General features: G+C 37.3%; 1 protein-coding gene across 1 annotated transcript in view; it reads left to right on the top strand.

Moving 5' to 3' along the window:
- LOC142336652 (ribosome quality control complex subunit TCF25-like) overlaps nt 1–18,823 on the top strand; it is a 35,565-nt gene that overhangs the window by 12,103 nt on the left and 4,639 nt on the right. Inside the window, exons 3-4 of the mRNA XM_075385562.1 lie at nt 160–328; nt 15,456–15,800. Of these exons, the coding sequence (XP_075241677.1) occupies nt 160–328; nt 15,456–15,800 (514 nt within the window). The remainder of the gene's footprint in view (nt 1–159; nt 329–15,455; nt 15,801–18,823) is intronic.

The following is an 18,823-nucleotide window of genomic DNA, read 5'->3' as shown; positions in this document are numbered from 1 at the left end:
ATGACCTCTGAGGTGATTTGAGAACGGGCAAAAAGACTCGAAGAATGGACCCTAACATTGGTGGTGGTACTGGATTATTTTCCTCTCTTTGGTTACGCTATGTTCACGTTTTTAAGGGAAAAGGTAAACTTTCAAATCTCAGAATGATATTGTGCTCAGAGCTAGCGGAGGAGATTAAGACTGGACTGAGAGCAGATGCGCGTCACTTAGCAGCCACTTCTCAAGCACAAGCTTGCCTCTCAGTAGACGCCAGGTTCCTGTTGGCTGAAAATGAAATGATCAGAATGTTCGGACAGGAAGTGCTGCGAGGCATGAACAAGCAAAAAAGGTACGCTGTAGTCTAAGCTCAGTTTTGTAATAAAAACTTGAGCATTCATAATTGCTCTCGAATGAAGTTAGTAGCGCAGCTACATTAGTCCTTTTTGATAACTTGTTAACTTTTTGTTCTCGAAAACGAAATAAACAGGTAGAGCGAGGAGGACATTAAGTCTGTGTTCTCTCACAGCATTGCGCCCGTCGTTTTAGAGCAGTTCGAATTTTAGTGGGATAGGTTTTCATTTGCAGTTGTATGATTTGACAAGTACTACGCAGCATTCACTAGCTCAATTGAATTATTTTGTCAGAAATTCAGAAGACATTCTTATTAATAGCCGCCTCAGCTTCTCAGCCGGCTGTTATAGCGCTCCTATTTTTTTACAATGCAAAGAATTTGAATTCTATTGGGGCGCTGTCTTTTTTTAAGATCTGTTCACACATTTTCATGATTTTTGAAGTCAAATTGGAGTAGTGATTTTGGTCACGCTGAAACAGGAAATGGAGCGAAAAGGCGATTGGTTTTGCGGCGTAAAATTATTTCGCTCTATATCGGTTTTTGAACAAAAATTCGCGTTCTCGCTAGTGGTTTTTTGTTCACATGCGGCAATTTCACTCTGATTTTTACTGTTTTTTCGATTTTTTGGATCGGATTTTTTTCTAAGTGGTTTTCCCAATCCATTAATAGTTCATTCTAGGCCTAGTTTTTTGTTTGAACCAAATTTCCATTTCTCGCGTATGGTTTTTTGTTCACATGCGGCATTTTTACATTGATTTTCTGTTTTTTTATCTGATTTTTTAGAAATGGTTTTTCCCAATTCACTCATAGTCCATTCTAGGTTTAATTTTTCGTTTAGTCGATGAAAATCCTTTGAATTGTACGTCAAGACCTGTCCAGCTATGTTTTTACAATGCAAAGAATTTGAATTGTATTGGGGCGCTGTCTTTTTTTTTAAGATCTGTTCACACATTTTAATGCTTTTTGAATTCAAATTGGAGTAGTGATTTTTGGTCACGTCGAAACAGGAAATGGAGCGAAAATGGGAGTGGTTTTGCGGCGTGAATTTTTTTCGCTCTATTTTTTAAGTAGAGTGAGAAAACGGTGTTCGAACAAAAGTTCGCGTTCTCGCTAGTGGGTTTTTTTGTTCACATTCGGCGATTTCACTTTGGTCTTACTGTTTTTTTTTCAATTTTTTGGATCGGATTTTTTTAAATAGTTTTCCCAATCCATTCATAGTTCCTTCTAGCCCTAGTTTTCTGTTAGAAGCAAATTTACATTGCTCGCTAGTGGTTTTCTGTTCTCGCTAGCGGCATTTTGACATTGATTTTCTGTTTTTTTTTTGGTTTTCCAATCTGATTTTTTAGAAATGGTTTTCCCAATTCACTCATAGTCCGTTAAGTCTATTTTTTTGTTTAGTCAATTAAAATTCTTTGAGTTGTACGTCAGGACTTTTCCTGTTATGTTTTTTACTTCGAATAAAAGTTTTTCGCTTTACCTTAGTTCACAGCTTGTTCAATATTTTGCGTGAAATCTTTTTGACTTCTCTAGGCTAGTTTCACTCTTCTCTCATTCTGCTAAAAGTATTTTTGGACAGCAGTTGCTCAGCAAAGCAATTCATAATGAACAGAGTCAGTGTCGAAAAACGGAGTCAGAAATAGAAACGAAACGGGATAAACCCATGAAGCTCGATTTTAGATGCCCGTTACTCGAACTTTGTTCTTAGTTAACATCTTTAATGCTTATTGGTTTTGATACTAGCCCCTGTGTGGTCTCACTACGAAACAGGAGCATGTTCAGCTCTAAAATGACATCAAAATAGTTTGTACTTTAAAATTGTTTGTACAAAAATCATTTTTTCACTAGTATTTTTTCTCTTCTTCCAATCCCAATCTCGGTTATGGGAATCAACGGCGGTTGTTTTTCGGCAATCTGCCGGGTATGTTCTGTATTGAAGTTGACTGTTTCCCTAGATACTGCAAGATGTTTGTAATGACATGAAAACGACGGGAGCGTCCAAGAAACAGTACTGCTACAGTCTTATACTGTCGCAAACACAGGCGAATGGTTAATTATCCCCCCTTTAGTGGATCTGGGATTGCTCATAGAAGCAAAGGTGCTTGATGCTGTATAAAAAGACTGTGTACTCCAGTTTGAGGGCCATTTTCAAAACTGGTATCTACAGAGATAACTTAGTATACATTGCCACGCTGTTCTAAAAAATTTTCTTCCCTCATCATGTGAAGTCCATCACTTGACGGGTCTAAGTAGTAGCAACAAATTTTGGCCCGATGACATCTATTTACCAGCCTGGACTCATTGCAAACCAGTACCGCTTGACGTTACAGGATGGTGTCGTCCGTGTTTTCATGAACCATTACAAATGCGGTGGATACACTTGGTTACGTTTTAGCGAACGCCGATTCGGGTAAACTTCTTACTCTTGATGTTGGTTGACAAGAGCAGCTGCAAACTTTCTTCTTTTCTTTTGAAGTCCTTTGTGACTGTTCTGAAACCTCATGTACGGTAATAAAGAGGATAGCTCCTCTTTTACTGTGAAAATGCAATACAGCATCGCAAGCAGTTTTTGTCTCCATTTAATGCGCGGCATTGTCAATATTGTAATTGCTAGATTCGTTTGGCCATACGAAAACTCTCTTTCAAACTGCTGCTAAAGAGTGCCAACTTTAATGTGTTTGCTGATATTCTGAGGAAATCTACTCACACAGTTGTACAGGACACAGAGAATTTTTTTGCCAACCGAAGAGGGTATTTCCTTATGCCAGATATTTTGTTCTGACAAAGTTTCAAGATTCGTTTTTGTGGGTCTCTGTAATGTGACTTTATGGCTATTTATTTTAACATTCTAAAATTGTTTAAGTAATGTTTCTCGTCGAGCTAATTGACTTCTAAATTACATATCTTTTGTTCTATTAATTATTCTTGATGATTATTCTTTCTGATAAGTGTTGATAATGAGTTTGCTTGGGGGCTAACGAATTGAATATAATTGCAGTCTGTATATTCATCAAAATGTTCCGAATTGCTACAGTTCTTAGCAACTGGGCGTACTTTGTTGTTGTATAAAATGTGCAAGGGCATTTTAATTTAGCACCAAATTATTTTTTAATTAATTTAAAACTCCATCGTCCGTTGATTTAATTACCAGTTTCTCTTTGTGTCTCTCTTTGTGTAGAAGAGGTCCTGTCACTGGAGCGCACTTTATTTTCCTCCTCAAAATCTGTAATCTGTAGCATTTACAATTGACAATCGAATTGAAAACTTGATGGCTTGTCTTGTCATAAAAAGTTAGATGAAAATAGAGGAAGTTGAGGTAACTAAAAGAGTAATGACGAAAACGCTATTCAAATTTATGGCTAATCCCCGAAAATCGAATGAATCATTAACTGATAGTCTCCATTACAATCTTTTTCAAGGTTTAACTGGAATTTCAGTGGGGTTAAATCAAGATGCATCTTTTTTATTTCGCTATCTACGAATTCAAAATCGTGTTTTTCGTCAAAGAATGTTATTGCAATTTACTTGATCCTTGTAACGTTTGGTAAATCCAACGGTAAAAATGTTAAGGTTATTCTCATCTAAAATTTGTAAAACTCCTGATCTTCATCTGATGATTATAAGTGAAAAAAGCAATTTGAATAAATTTGGTATCAAGACAATTGGTTATAAATTAAAATAAAATAGAGAAGTTCTGGCAGTAAAAACAAGTTTGTAAGCTGTCCACTCGACTGTCAGCATGTAATGTGATTTTGTAGTTATTTATTGTAGTATTCTACAATTGTTGAAGTATTGTTTCACGCCGCATTAATTGACTACTAGATTACATGTTTTTTATACTATAAATTAGTCTTCAAGGATTTGTTGAACAGGGCCTGAGTGGCTAGGGAATTTACTTCGAAGCAGGGTCTATAGCTTAGAGAAGATCCTAATTCAAAGATTTCAATTTAAAACTGAAAATTTCTGACTACTGATCTTAAGCTTAACAATTTTGGTTCTTTTGGATTAATACTATTCAGGACCCGGGTGTCATTTGAGAATTTACATTTGAGAAATCATAAAACAAATATAACAACATTGACTCAAGATTGATAATTCTTCTGGCGCCGCGCCGGCCAAATAGAGAACATAGAAAAGTGTAAAACGTGAATAAAAATACTGGTTGGCAAGTTACTGGTAATACGATCAGATAACAAATGATAACTAGGTGGATTTTATTGCAAGTATACAGAGATAGCTTAAAGGATGTCAATAAAGTAAATATACATTTTCTCATTTCAATGAGGCAATAAAGTCAAGTGTACATATGGCCCTAAAATCATGGAAGTTATAGCACTAAATAGAAATACCATAGTGTTAAAATGAAAATTTATTCATTAACTTTGTCGGCACTACCATTTCTCAGTGCTACTGCAAAGTAAGTACTTTGTGAACACATCAATTCCCCTATAAACAAATTGTAAATTGGACATTTTGTTCAACTGCGTCAATTTGCATCATTTCTCCGGGAATTGACTTCGATGAAGATACTGATTGTAATGGTGGTTTTAATCGATTGTTCGTTGTTTGTTCGAGCTGTACACATGTGATGATGTACACCGTTTTTGATTAAATCAATGAAACGTTCGTAAAACAGGAGTAATAAAATCGTTTTCGAAATTCCTGTTCGATGTATTCCCAAATTTCCTCATGTTGGCGAAATGTGCAATGTGTAGATTGCCTACTTCTAAAGATGCTCTTGCAGGTAGTTTTGCTTGAATCTATATGGTCAAACTGCATTCGCGCTATTTTAACCTTTCGAGATACATCAACTTTCTACTTAGTTCATTACGTTTCCACTCAATTGCGTGCGTAGTCTTTTTTTCTGTTGTTTCGCCAAATCTAACGTATGTTCTCTGACAGTTAAATCGTTCAAAACATCGGCCTGATTCGGGTAATGTATTGCATTACCTTCACTACGCTTAAACTTGAAGAACCTATTTATCTCCGTTTTCTCGTTTTCTTAACCTACGCTTCATAAAGTCCATGCTGCTGTAGTTGTGAACGGATATCAACTTCATTCATCTCGGGCCATGAAAATGTTCAACTAAAGAGCTGGGTTCAAAAAGTTAATGACGGCGGGATTGTTTTTGATTTGGATGTGTTGATTATCCGTTAATACAGTAACTGGCTGGCTAGATGAGCAGATGTAGTGAGAAAACTGGTCTACTGCAAAGTAGAGTACCAAAAATTTTCTGTAATGAGTGAAAATTTTAGCTGTGCCGTCGTAAAAAGTCACCCAAAAGACACTTGGACTTTCTTTTTCTTCGATTGATTACTTGTGACATAGGCTTCAACCATAAGCATAAATATGGTTCCATAGTAGCTGGCGTCAAAGAGGACGTACTGTAAGCCAAGATTGAGCAATTTGAGTGGTGTCTCTGTTGCTTCCAGTAAATCTGTTTTCACAGTTTGTAATGCTTTTTAGTGCGTTTCATTTTGTAAATGGGCTCCATTTCGTACGAGTCTGTAAAAGGGGATCGGCTTTTCACCGAAATTTAGTATTATATTCCCGAAGAACTGGGTGAAGCCATTTAGTTCATTGACATGCTTCGTCGTTTTTGGCATTGTGACAATTTCTGGTTGTTCTCTGCTTGCGACGAGATTTCAACATTTGTGGTTGTGCTGTGAAGCTATTTCGATTTTTCTTAGGACAATTTTATTCCTGACCTTCGTATACTCGAAATTTTTTCTCAGACTAGGTATTTGTTGGCTAACTTCGATTACGGCACTTCCAATGTTGTCCATTAATTGAGACGGAGATCTAGAATTCAGACAGTCTAGATAATGACGGATAAATGAACTAAAACCGGTGACTCATTTGCTAAGTCCTTGGGCTGAACGTTTGTACGCATAAGTTCTCGAAGATGAGTTGAAGGGCAGACGTTGTACAGCTGCCATCTGTACGCCTGTGAGCAGTCGAAGCTGTGTAAAAATTTTACTGCAAATTGACTTGTTGAGTCCGGCATGTTTGAGATTGGAAAGTAGGTGTTGTTTGTTATTCTTGAATGAATGATGAACTGTTCAATTGAATTTCATTTTGCGGGACTCTTTTCTGTGAACAAATAATGGGATACCATTTTTATACTGTGACAACGTCGTAATAAGTCCATAGTAATGCATCAATTTTAATTCAATGTGCAGCTCGTCGCACAAATGATAGGAGTAGGCGGTCATTGAACATATACCGGTAAATCGTGATCTGGGGATAGCTTAATTTTCAGTTTCGTTTTATATCCAACATCGAAGTGGTGCTCGAAAATGTCAGTACTCCACTTACAAGCCCTCACTTTCGTCAGTTTTATCCCGATTTAATGGTGAAGTATCCCAGTTGAGTTTATTTAAGAAGAACTTCCGATCTCCGTCGTTATTTTGTGAATCAACTTGCTCCATCTTTTAGAAATTTAGAAGTTGGTCCAAGATCTCCTGTTGAAACAGCAGCTGATTGCTCGGATCTTCTAGAGTTTCTGATGCCGTAAACCAAATTTCACTGTACTCTCGTGGTCCCTTGGGTTGGTCAGGTTTTTGTTTTTTTTTGTAAAGTCTTAGATAAGTTGATTCAGTTCCATAATATAATCATCTTTTTCTCGTTTTCGCTTATGCTATTGTTTGTGGATTTGTTATAATTGTTGGCCTGCTCGGTTGAAAGAATAGAAAGTCTGCCAACCACTGTTCAACTAGAGATTCTGCGTGGGTCCTCAATTACAATAAGGGTGCAGACGTACAATCCATTTTTTCTTACCCATGGTACTTAAGGCAATCGGTCTCTTTTTCGAGCATTTCGTTTGGAGTAATTACTCCTTTTTTGTTCTCAAATTGATCATTTTTGTCAGATAAGAAACATTCGAAAAGGATTTGCTCGTTGGGCTGAATCGTGTGCTTCTTATGTGCATAGATGGGAATCTACTTGTCGTACGGCTGGTCGTTTTTTGTTCACTGGCTTAATTTTGTTATTGTGGACTGTCAATTCCGGGATTTGGGTAAACCCTTGCTTTGGGGTAATGGAAGGAGTTGCCGAGAATGACTGAGTTGGCTGAGGAAAGGACAAGAATGTTGTCAACAAAAATTCTCTGTGAGCAAATTTAAACTTAATTTCGGCCTGTTTTTTGTTTCTAATTGTCTTCCAGCCATTTTGATGGAAGTTGCAATCTTGTTGCTTTATTTTGACTGCATTTTTATCTTCGGTTCTTGACCTTATTGAAACAATCTTTTGCTTATTACATTCTTGCAGGCTCCGTTGTCAATTAGCGCTCGAGGGCTTTTACTGTTTTCAAATTTAATAGTGACATAGGGGAGAATGGATGATCTGATGGTTGGGAATCAAGCGTTTTGAAAGGCTGATCTATGGATTTTGGAAAGTTTGCGACTTTTGGGCATTAGTAGTTACGCATTACTAGTGTTTCTTCACTAGTTTTTCCGCGATTGGAAGTGATTGAGGTTCTTGGTGGTTCTACCTCTTTGAAAACATTGACTCGATCGGTAGTTTGGATAACCACTGGTGTAAAAAAATGTCTTGATCTAGTCACAGGCGTATATGGAGTAGTCGACGTTCGATTTGGCGGCCAGGGTGTAAAGGTTCGTGGGTTAAACAGAATATGTGTTTGAGAATCGGACCTCTGGTTTCTTTTAAAGAAATTTCTTAAATTATTGCACCTGTTTTTTTTCGTGAACTTTGATAGTTTTGTCGTGTATAATTTTTTCTGGGTGCCAAGTTGTCAAGCACAATTGCTGCTGTCTATTAAATGATTGTTGGAGAAGAAAAGTTGCATCTCTCGACGGGACTTGTGTTGGTTCCATATGAACTGCTGTAATATGGTCGTCAATTGTTCGCAGTTTTTTGTACAAAGAAGCATGTCCGATTAAGCTTAGAGAGCGCGCTGATTAGTTTCTCAAAAACTGCGCTGCCTATTTCATTGAATCCATCCTTAATGTTATTAACCTTCCCGCACATCCCTGATTGTCATTCGCTGTCTAGCTGTAGAAAAGAGATCGGTTACTGGTGTGGCTGCGGTTGCTCCACTAGCTTTCGTCTAAGCCAGCCAGGCATTGCTTTAATGAAAATCAGCTTCACGTGTTCTTTTTTGTTGCCTTCTGCAGTTTGTAGTCTAGCTGCTCTTGTGGCTGTTTGTCCGTCGAAACGAGCGTGCTCTCTATCACGTGCTCAATCGTCTCCGGGAAGCGTTGTTGTGTTAACGGCTGGCACATTGGGCGTTGGGTAGGCACGCGGAGCCTTTGTTTGGAGATTTGTTTGGAAATTCTAGGGGCTGTCTGTTTTTGGGTCAAATTGTAGCTCTTCTAATTTAAGAACATGAATTTCTTGAAGATGTTGATTCGCAGAATGGTCTCCCAGTGCTGTGAGACTTAAGGATTTCTGGTTGCATCCTGTAATGTCTTAAAGTGTCATACAGCAGCGTCTCAAAGTTGAAGTTTGAAGTTGGATTGTTCTTTAGCGGGAATTGCTGCTACGGCGATGCATCCTCGAAAATGACGTTCGAATTGGGGTTAGCTTTGATTTTTGGTGCGGCTATAGGGTTCTACCGTTATTCGGGCATTAGCGGCCATCATATTATTAGATTAGAAACTGCACTACGAAAATACAGGGAACAATATGAAAGGGTCAAGAGCACTTAATTAAATCTATAGAGCTATTTTTCTGAAAAAAAAATGAGAGGAGTCCTGAAATGGTCCAAATCGATGTCATAGTCATAGATCATAAGATCTCTAATTTTATAAAATTGACGGGCGTTTTCTCGTGAGGATTTTAGAGCACATACCACTGAGACACGTTTGTCAAAAGTATTGTGTGTTAGAATTACAACTCGTTTTCATTTTTTGGAGGCAATAGCACTGATAACTGTTGATAATGAGTTTGCTTGGGGGCTAGCGATTTGAATATAATTGCAGTCTGTATATTCATCAAAATGTTCCGCATTTTTACAGTTCATAGCAACGTGCGTACTTTGGTGTTATATAAAATGTGCAAGGGCATTTTAATTTAGCACCAAATCATTTTTTAATTAAATTTAAACTCCATCGTTCGTTGATTTAATGACCAGTTTCTCTCTTCGTGTCTTGGTGTTGTCAACGAGAATGTAGTAACCAAACTCTCTGTGGGCAAATTTAAACTTGATTTAGGCCTTTTTTTCTCACTAATTGTCTTTCAGCCATTTTGATGGAAGTTGCAATCTTGTTGCTTTAATTTGACTGCATGTTTTGCTTATTACATTCTTGCAGGCTCCTTTGTCAATTAGCGCTCGAGGGCTTTTTCTGTCTTCAAATTTAATTGTGACATAGGGGAGAATGGATGATCTGATGGTTGGGAATCAAGCGTTTTGAAAGGCTGATCTATGGATTTTGGAAAGTTTGCGACTTTTAGGCATTAGTAGTTACGCATTACTAGTGTTTCTTTACTAGTTTTTCCGCGATTGGAAGTGATTGAGGTTATTGGTGGTTCTACCTCTTTGAAAACATTGACTCGGTCGGTAGTTTGGATGATCACTAATGTAAAAAAAATGTCTCTTGATCTAGTCACAGGCGTATATGGAGTAGTCGACATTCGATTTGGCGGCCAGGGTGTAAAAGTTCGAGGGTAAAACAGAATTTGTGTCTGGGAATCGGACCTCTGGTTTCTTTTAAAGAAATTTCTACCTCTAAAATTATTGCACGTTTTTTTCGTGAATTTTGTTAGTTTTGTCGTGTATTATTTTTTCTGGCTGCCACAGTGTCAAGCATAATTGCTGCTGTCTATTAAATGATTGTTGGAGAACTAAAGTTGCATCTCTCGACGGGACTTGTATTGGTTCCATATAAACTGCTGTAATATGGTCGTCAATTGTTTGCAGTTTTTGGTACAAAGAAGCATGTCCGATTAAGCTTAGAGAGCGCGCTGTTTAGATTCTCAAAAACTGCGCTGCTTATTTCATTGAATCCATCCTTAATGTTATTAACCTTCCCGCACATCCCTGATTGTCATTCGCTGTCTAGCTGTAGAAAAGAGATCGGTTACTGGTGTGGCTGCGGTTGCTCCACTAGCTTTCGTCTAAGCCAGCCAGGCATTGCTTTAATGAAAATCAGCTTCACGTGTTCGTTTTTGTTGCCTTCTGCAGTTTGTAGTCTAGCTGCTCTTGTGGCTGTTTGTCCGTCGAAACGAGCGTGCTCTCTATCACGTGCTCAATCGTCTCCGGGAAGCGTTGTTGTGTTAACGGCTGGCACATTGGGCGTTGGGTAGGCACGCGGAGCCTTTGTTTGGAGATTTGTTTGGAAATTCTAGGGGCTGTCTGTTTTTGGGTCAAATTGTAGCTCTTCTAATTTAAGAACATGAATTTCTCTAAGATGTTGATTCGCAGAATGGTCTCGCAGTGCTGTGAGACTTAGAGATCATTTCTGGTTGCATCCTGCAATGCCTGAAAGTGTACAGCAGCGTCTCAAAGTTGGAGTTTGAAGTTGGATTGTTCTTTAGCGGGAATTGCTGCTACGGCGATGCCTCCTCGAAAATGACGTTCGAATTGGGGTTAGCTTTGATTTTTGGTGCGGCTATAGGGTTCTACCGTTATTCGGGCATTAGCGGCCATCATGTTTTTAGATTAGAAACTGCACTACGAAAATACAGGGAACAATATGAAAGGGTCAAGAGCACTTAATTAAATCTATAGAGCTATTATTCTGAAATAAAAATGAGAGGAGTCCTGAAATGGTCCAAATCGATGTCATAGTCATAGATCATAAGATCTCTAATTTTATAAAATTGACGGGCGTTTTCTCGTGAGGATTTTAGAGCACATACCACTGAGACACGTTTGTCAAAAGAATTGTGTGTTAGAATTACAACTCGTTTTCATTTTTTGGAGGCAATAGCACTGATAACTGTTGATAATGAGTTTGCTTGGGGGCTAGCGATTTGAATATAATTGCAGTCTGTATATTCATCAAATTGTTCCGAATTGCTACAGTTCTTAGCAACTGGGCGTACTTTGTTGTTGTATAAAATGTGCAAGGGCATTTTAATTTAGCACCAAATCATTTTTTAATTAAATTTAAACTCCATCGTTCGTTGATTTAATGACCAGTTTCCCTCTTCGTGTCTTTGTGTTGTCAACGAGAATGTAGTAACCAAACTCTCTGTGGGCAAATTTAAACTTGATCTAGGCCTGTTTTTTGTTTCTCACTAACTGTTTTTCAGCCATTTTGATGGAAGTTGCAATCTTGTTGCTTTAATTTGACTGCATTTTTATCTTCCTCGGTTCTTGTCCTTATTGAAATAATGTTTTGCTTATTACATTCTTGCAGGCTCCTTTGTCAATTAGCGCTCGAGGGCTTTTTCTGTTTTCAAATTTAATTGTGACATAGGGGAGAATGGATGATCTGATGGTTGGGAATCAAGCGTTTTGAAAGGCTGATCTATGGATTTTGGAAAGTTTGCGACTTTTGGGCATTAGTAGTTACGCATTACTAGTGTTTCTTTACTAGTTTTTCTGCGATTGGAAGTGATTGAGGTTATTGGTGGTTCTACCTCTTTGAAAACATTGACTCGATCGGTAGTTCGGCTAACCACTAGTTTAAAAAAATGTCTCTTGATCTAGTCACAGGCGTATATGGAGTAGTCGACGTTCGATTTGGCGGCCAGGGTGTAAAAGTTCGAGGGTAAAACAGAATTTGTGTTTGGGAATCGGACCTCTGGTTTTTTTTAAAGAAATCTCTACCTCTAAAAATATTGCACGTTTTTTTCGTGATTTTTGTTAGTTTTGTCGTGTACTATTTTTTCTGGGTGCCACGGTGTCAAGCATAATTGCTGCTGTCTACTAAATGATTGTTGGAGAACAAAAAGTTGCATCTCTCGACTGGACTTGTGTTGGTTCCATATGAACTGCTGTAATATGGTCGTCAATTGTTTGCAGTTTTTTGTACAAAGAAGCATGTCCGATTAAGCTTAGAGAGCGCGCTGATTAGTTTCTCAAAAACTGGGCTGCCTATTTCATTCAATCCATCCTTAATGTTATTAACCTTCCCGCACATCCCTGATTGTCATTCGCTGTCTAGCTGTAGAAAAGAGATCGGTTACTGGTGTGGCTGCGGTTGCTCCACTAGCTTTCGTCTAAGCCAGCCAGGCATTGCGTTAATGAAAATCGGCTTCACGTGTTCTTTTTGTTGCCTTCTGCAGTTTGTAGTCTAGCTGCTCTTGTGGCTGTTTGTCCGTCGAAACGAGCGTGCTCTCTATCACGTGCTCAATCGTCTCCGGGAAGCGTTGTTGTGTTAACGGCTGGCACATTGGGCGTTGGGTAGGCACGCGGAGCCTTTGTTTGGAGATTTGTTTGGAAATTCTAGGGGCTGTCTGTTTTTGGGTCAAATTGTAGCTCTTCTAATTTAAGAACATGAATTTCTTGAAGATGTTGATCCGCAGAATGGTCTCGCAGTGCTGTGAGACTTAAAGATCATTTCTGGTTGCATCCTGCAATGCCTGAAAGTGTACATACAGCAGCGTCTCAAAGTTGGAGTTTGAAGTTGGATTGTTCTTTAGCGGGAATTGCTGCTACGGCGATGCATCCTCGAAAATGACGTTCGAATTGGGGTTAGCTTTGATTTTTGGTGCGGCTATAGGGTTCTACCGTTATTCGGGCATTAGCGGCCATCATGTTTTTAGATTAGAAACTGCACTACGAAAATACAGGGAACAATATGAAAGGGTCAAGAGCACTTAATTAAATCTATAGAGCTATTATTCTGAAATAAAAATGAGAGGAGTCCTGAAATGGTCCAAATCGATGTCATAGTCATAGATCATAAGATCTCTAATTTTATAAAATTGACGGGCGTTTTCTCGTGAGGATTTTAGAGCACATACCACTGAGACACGTTTGTCAAAAGAATTGTGTGTTAGAATTACAACTCGTTTTCATTTTTTGGAGGCAATAGCACTGATAACTGTTGATAATGAGTTTGCTTGGGGGCTAGCGATTTGAATATAATTGCAGTCTGTATATTCATCAAAATTTTCCGAATTGCTACAGTTCTTAGCAACTGGGCGTACTTTGTTGTTGTATAAAATGTGCAAGGGCATTTTAATTTAGCACCAAATCATTTTTTAATTAAATTTAAACTCCATCGTCGGTTGATTTAATGACCAGTTTCTCTCTTCGTGTCTTTGTTGTCAACGAGAATGTAGTAACCAAACTCTCTGTGGGCAAATTTTAACTTGATTTGGGCCTGTTTTTTGTTTCTCACTAATTGTTTTTCAGCCATTTTGATGGAAGTTGCAATCTTGTTGCTTTAATTTGACTGCATTTTTATCTTCCTCGGTTCTTGACCTTATTGAAATAATCTTTTGCTTATTACATTCTTGCAGGCTCCTTTATGCATTAGTAGTTACGCATTACTAGTGTTTCTTAACTAGTTTTTCGGCGATTGGAAGTGATTGAGGTTATTGGTGGTTCTACCTCTTTGAAAACTTTGACTCGATCGGTAGTTTGGATAACCACAAGTGTAAAACAATGTCTCTTGATCTAGTCGCAGGCGTATATGGAGTAGTCGACATTCGATTTGGCGGCCAGGGTTTAAAGGTTGGAGGGTAAAACAGAATATGTGTTTGAGAATCGGACCTCTGGTTTCTTTTAAAGAAATTTCTTCCTCTTAATTTATTGCACCTGTTTTTTTCGTGAACTTTGATAGTTTTTTGTCGTGTATAATTTTTTCTGGGTGCCAAGGTGTCTAGCATAATTGCTGCTGTCTATTAATTGATTGTTGGAGAACAGAAGTTGCATCTCTCGACAGGGCTTGTGTTGGTTCAATATGAACTGCTGTAATATGGTCGTCAATTGTTTGCAGTTTTTGTACAGAGAAGCATGTCTGATTAAGAATTACAACTCGTTTTCATTTTTTGGAGCACTGATAAAGCACTGATAACTGTTGATAATGAGTTTGCTTGGGGGCTAGTGAATTGAATATAATTGCAGTCTGTATATTAATCAAAATGTTCCGAAGTTCTACAGTTCTTAACAAATGGCCGTTCTTTGTTGTATAAAATATGCAAGGGCCTTTTAATTTAGCACCAAATTTTTTTTTTAATTAATTTAAAACTCCATCGTCCGTTGATTTAATTACCAGTTTCTCTTGGTGTCTCTCTTTGTGTAGAAGCGGTCCTGTCACTGGAGCGCACTTTATTTTCCTCCTCAAAATCTGTAATCTGTAGCATTTACAATTGACAATCGAATTGAAAACTTGATGGCTTGTCTTGTCATAAAAAGTTAGATGAAAATAGAGGAAGTTGAGGTAACTAAAAGAGTAATGACGAAAACGCTATTCAAATTTATGGCTAATCCCCGAAAATCGAATGAATCTTTAACTGATAGTCTCAATTACAATCTTCTTTTTCAAGGTTTAACTGGAATTTCATTGGGGTTAAATCAAGATGCATCTTTTTATTTTGCTATCGAATTCAAAATCGTGTTTTTCGTCAAAGAATATTATTGCAATTTACTTGATCCTTGTAACGTTTGGTAAATCCAACAGTAAAAATTGTTAGATCTTCATCTGATGAATATAAGTGTGAAAAAAGCAATTTTAATAAATTTGGTATCAAGACAATTGGTTATAAATTAAAATAAAATAGAGAATTTCTGGCAGTAAAGACAGTTTATAAGCTGTCCACTCGACTGTCAGCATGTAATGTGATTTTGTGGTTATTTATTATAGTATTCTAAAATTGTTGAGTTATTGTATCACGCCGAATTAATTGACTACTAAATTACCTATTTTTTATACTATAATTTAATTTTTTCAAGGATTAATTGAAAAGCGCCTGAGCGGTTGGGTAATTTTCTTCGTTATTTCCACCCACCAGACGCCCGTAAAATTTTTTTACATGATGATTTATTACCTAATGACACGTGCTCTGTCACTGGGAGGTGCATAACGTACTGCATGCACAAATGGGAATGGTCCAAATTTTATTAGTGGTTTCATTTGAAGCCAGTCCCCCCTAGGGAATTTAGTCACACCCCCCCCCCCCCCCCCGACTAAAGCAGGCTGCAGTAGATTTGAGCTCCCACTATTCGTTCGAGAGCAAATATTCTGACGTAAGTCTGTTATGTTTTAGATCTCATAAACAGAACCAACCGCGTGGTCAGTACAAGTTAGCAAAAGTTCCTGGAAACATGCCTCAACAAATACCCAAAGTCGGGCTATCGATGTCAATGATTAAAAATGAGTCATCAGATAAGTACATATTCAAGTATGAACACTCGAAAGAATACCAGAAAGCGCAACTGGCGTTTTGGAGTGCAACACATGGAATGCGACATGAAGGGTTGATGCAGCTGTTGAATCAAAACTGGTTCCACCTCGACACTCTCATCCAAGCCAGCAATTTGTTCAGAATGAATGATGATAGCCAAAATGCGGGAACGTTAATTGAAAGGGCGCTGTGCATAGCCGAGTCCGCGTAAGTAGCTAAACTCTATATCAATATTTGGAAAATATGCACGTACTCGTACTTTACTCAAGAGAAAACCTTGTTTGTGGTAATCGCGTTTGGTAATGTTTGGTAATAGAGTAAAGGGCTCTGCTTCATGGCAAAGCGTGCCAACCGATAGATTGCATGCAGCTCAACAAGCGCTCACAATATTTTGAAAATTGTAAAATTCAAACTGTTATGTTTCAGTTCAAATTCTACTCTGTTCAAAAACCATTTCATGTCTTTTATCGTGCTTGACCGTTTTTGCTACAACCGACCAGCTTAAGCAGGATACAATTCACCCATGCGCTTTTGTTTAAGAGCATTTCGTCACTTCAGTCTGTTGTTTAAATTTTATTATGAAAACTCATATCAATCCACCTTGTTAGCATTTTAATACTTCCTTAAGTTATATCAGTTTCTATATCTAAGTGAAAATATCGGAGTTTTATTGAGGCTTTTTATTTTGATATCACAAGTCTCCAATACCTATTGCTATTTTTGGTAATTGTTTTTCAACAATTAAAACTTAGACTCGAAGCTGCTCTCAATTTTCACACGCGCAAAGTCTTTGCATATGCAGTGTTGGTCTTATTTTCTGATTGTTTTCCTTTACGTAAGTTGCTCTAATTACTTTTTTTCGTAGTAATTAATAGCCGCCGTCAGCCTCTCAGTGGCTGGTACTTAGGCGCTCTCCTTTTTATAGCTGCGAAGCCTTAAGTTGAGCGGAGCTATACTGCGGTGCTCTTGGTTACGACCCGAAGATGAGTATTCGCTAAGGTTTTTTTAAAACCGGAAGTACTATTTGTTCAAACGGCGTTTTGACCTAAAAACGAAATTGAGGAAAATTTTCGTTTGAACTTTTTTTCTGAGCGAGAGAAGTTATTTGACCATGCACTAAGTTGAGTGAATGCCATTTGGCCCAATTTTTATTAATAGCCGCACAGTGATAGCTGGGGCTATTATTAGCCTTCTCTTGGTTTTTTTTTATTTCGTCGTCATGATTTTTGTTACAACCATATGACGTCACAGCCACTTTTTGTTCATTCGTTCATGCAATTTCAACTGAATTGCATGTATGACGTCAATTTTCGCTCTTAGTGGAGCGAGTTTTTTTGTTCATTTGCGTGATTAAATTTTTGGTCACACTTGACTTACCTCACTCTCAAAAATGACCTCCTCACTCTGAAATTGACTTTTATTTACTTTAATTGAAAGAGATAAGGTCAAATGGGTGTGTGTCACTTTAAATGAAGTTTATTTGAGATCAGCTAATAGAGGCAGCAATAACTTATACAGATTTTTAGTCAAAATATAACAGATCAGCCTTCAATGAAAAGACAAATTTTTTTGGTCTGTCTTTTTTACTGTTTTTTTAAGACTGCCGACCTACGAATCTATTGCGGCTATTTTCTGGCAATCTGCCAGCTATGTTCATTAATTGCTCTCCAACAAATTTTGTATTAATTATAATCCTTTTGGTCTTTTTTCATGCGATTTTTCTCTTGACCGATTTTTCGTCTGACCCATTTGACTTTTCGTCCTTAAAAACGGGATAAACAGCCGTGTTTAGTATTCCTTCAAGTGCTTAGTGTGATGAAACTGTAATTTAAGGTTAAAAAAGGCCGTAGTTTAAGGTTAAAAAGTCATTTTTAGGAGTTTTTGAGCTCAAAATGTTGCATTTTTTGTTTTTTTGTCATTTTTACGAATTTTTTTTTATCAGTCTAATATTAGGGTTGGTTAAAGTTGATAAAGGTCTTTTGCAAAACATAACTACTTTTTCTGACCATTTTAAGAGCTGTGTTTTGGTAATCCAAACAGAAACACGCAAATTTATACTAATTTTCAAGCTTTTTGAAAATTTTTTGTCATTTTTCGAGTTGTATCAACCCTAGGTGTCATTGAATCTCTTCTAGGGTTTCATAATAGACTACTGCATAGTTTTTAGTTGTAATGGAATTATCTTCAACATAATTTTAGCATTTTTTTTACAAAACTTGCAGGTTTTCTCATTTGTATTTGAAATTTTATTTGAAGTTTATTGTCATTATTCAAGTTTATAGACACAGGGGCCGGAAAACTTCCTTAAAGGTTTTATAATAAGTTACTTGAAAGTTTTCCTTGGCCATGGAATAGTTTTCAACTTTTTATTATCACCAATTTTAGCAATTTTTTCAAGTTTTTGAAAATTGCTTATATAGGTTTCCAGTCCATCTAGATGTAATGGAATGTTTTTCAAGATTATTACATCACAAATTTAGGCTATTTTTTTAATAAAAAGTTCAATGTTCTCAAGTTTTTTGAATGTTTTTTTTCCTGCACCAGGGGCACAAGGACCTCCTCTGAGGTCTGATAATAAGCTGCTGCATGTTTTCTAGAGTTAATGGAATTGTTATCACTGTTTTAATGAATCGAGTTAAAGCATTTTTTTGATAAAATTTAAAGTTTTTCCAATTTTCAAATATTATTTTGATCCAAGTTTATGGATCTTTGAGCCAATGAAACTATTTAAGGCTTAAAATAGGGATACTGGAGTCTCTTGAGACAATGAAGTGCTTCTGAAGATAGTAATATCACGAATTTTAGCAAGATTTTTGTTAAATTTTGCTATTTTCTTTAATATTTTTGATATTTTTTCCCTGAGTTTATCGATCATTACTGGCCAACACAACTTTTGAAGACTTGCAGATGGTTTATTTGACAGAAAATTTTTTTGAACATTTTTTTTCACTGCGAAATGTTGAAACTTTCTTTTGGATTTTGCAATTTCAGTTTTTTTCTATATGATTTAATTACTACCACGGATAGAAAACTAGAAGTTGCAGTGTCGAATCTCATCGTGGAAAATATTCCTAGCTCTATCTGTTGGCTGGGGTTTTTGTCCTTCTCTTTCTCATTCACGTTTAATCTCTCGCCCACTATCTCCTCTCTCTCTCTCTCTCTTTCTCTCTCTCTCTCTATCTCTCTCTCTCTCTTTCCGTAACTCTTTTGTTGATGCTGCACTTCAGCTG

The sequence above is a fragment of the Convolutriloba macropyga genome, chromosome 3 (assembly GCF_964194025.1).
Source record: "Convolutriloba macropyga chromosome 3, txConMacr16.3, whole genome shotgun sequence".
NCBI lineage: Eukaryota > Metazoa > Xenacoelomorpha > Acoela > Convolutidae > Convolutriloba > Convolutriloba macropyga.
The sequence above is the reverse complement of the archived record's forward strand: the minus strand, read 5'-3'. Positions and strand labels throughout refer to the sequence as shown.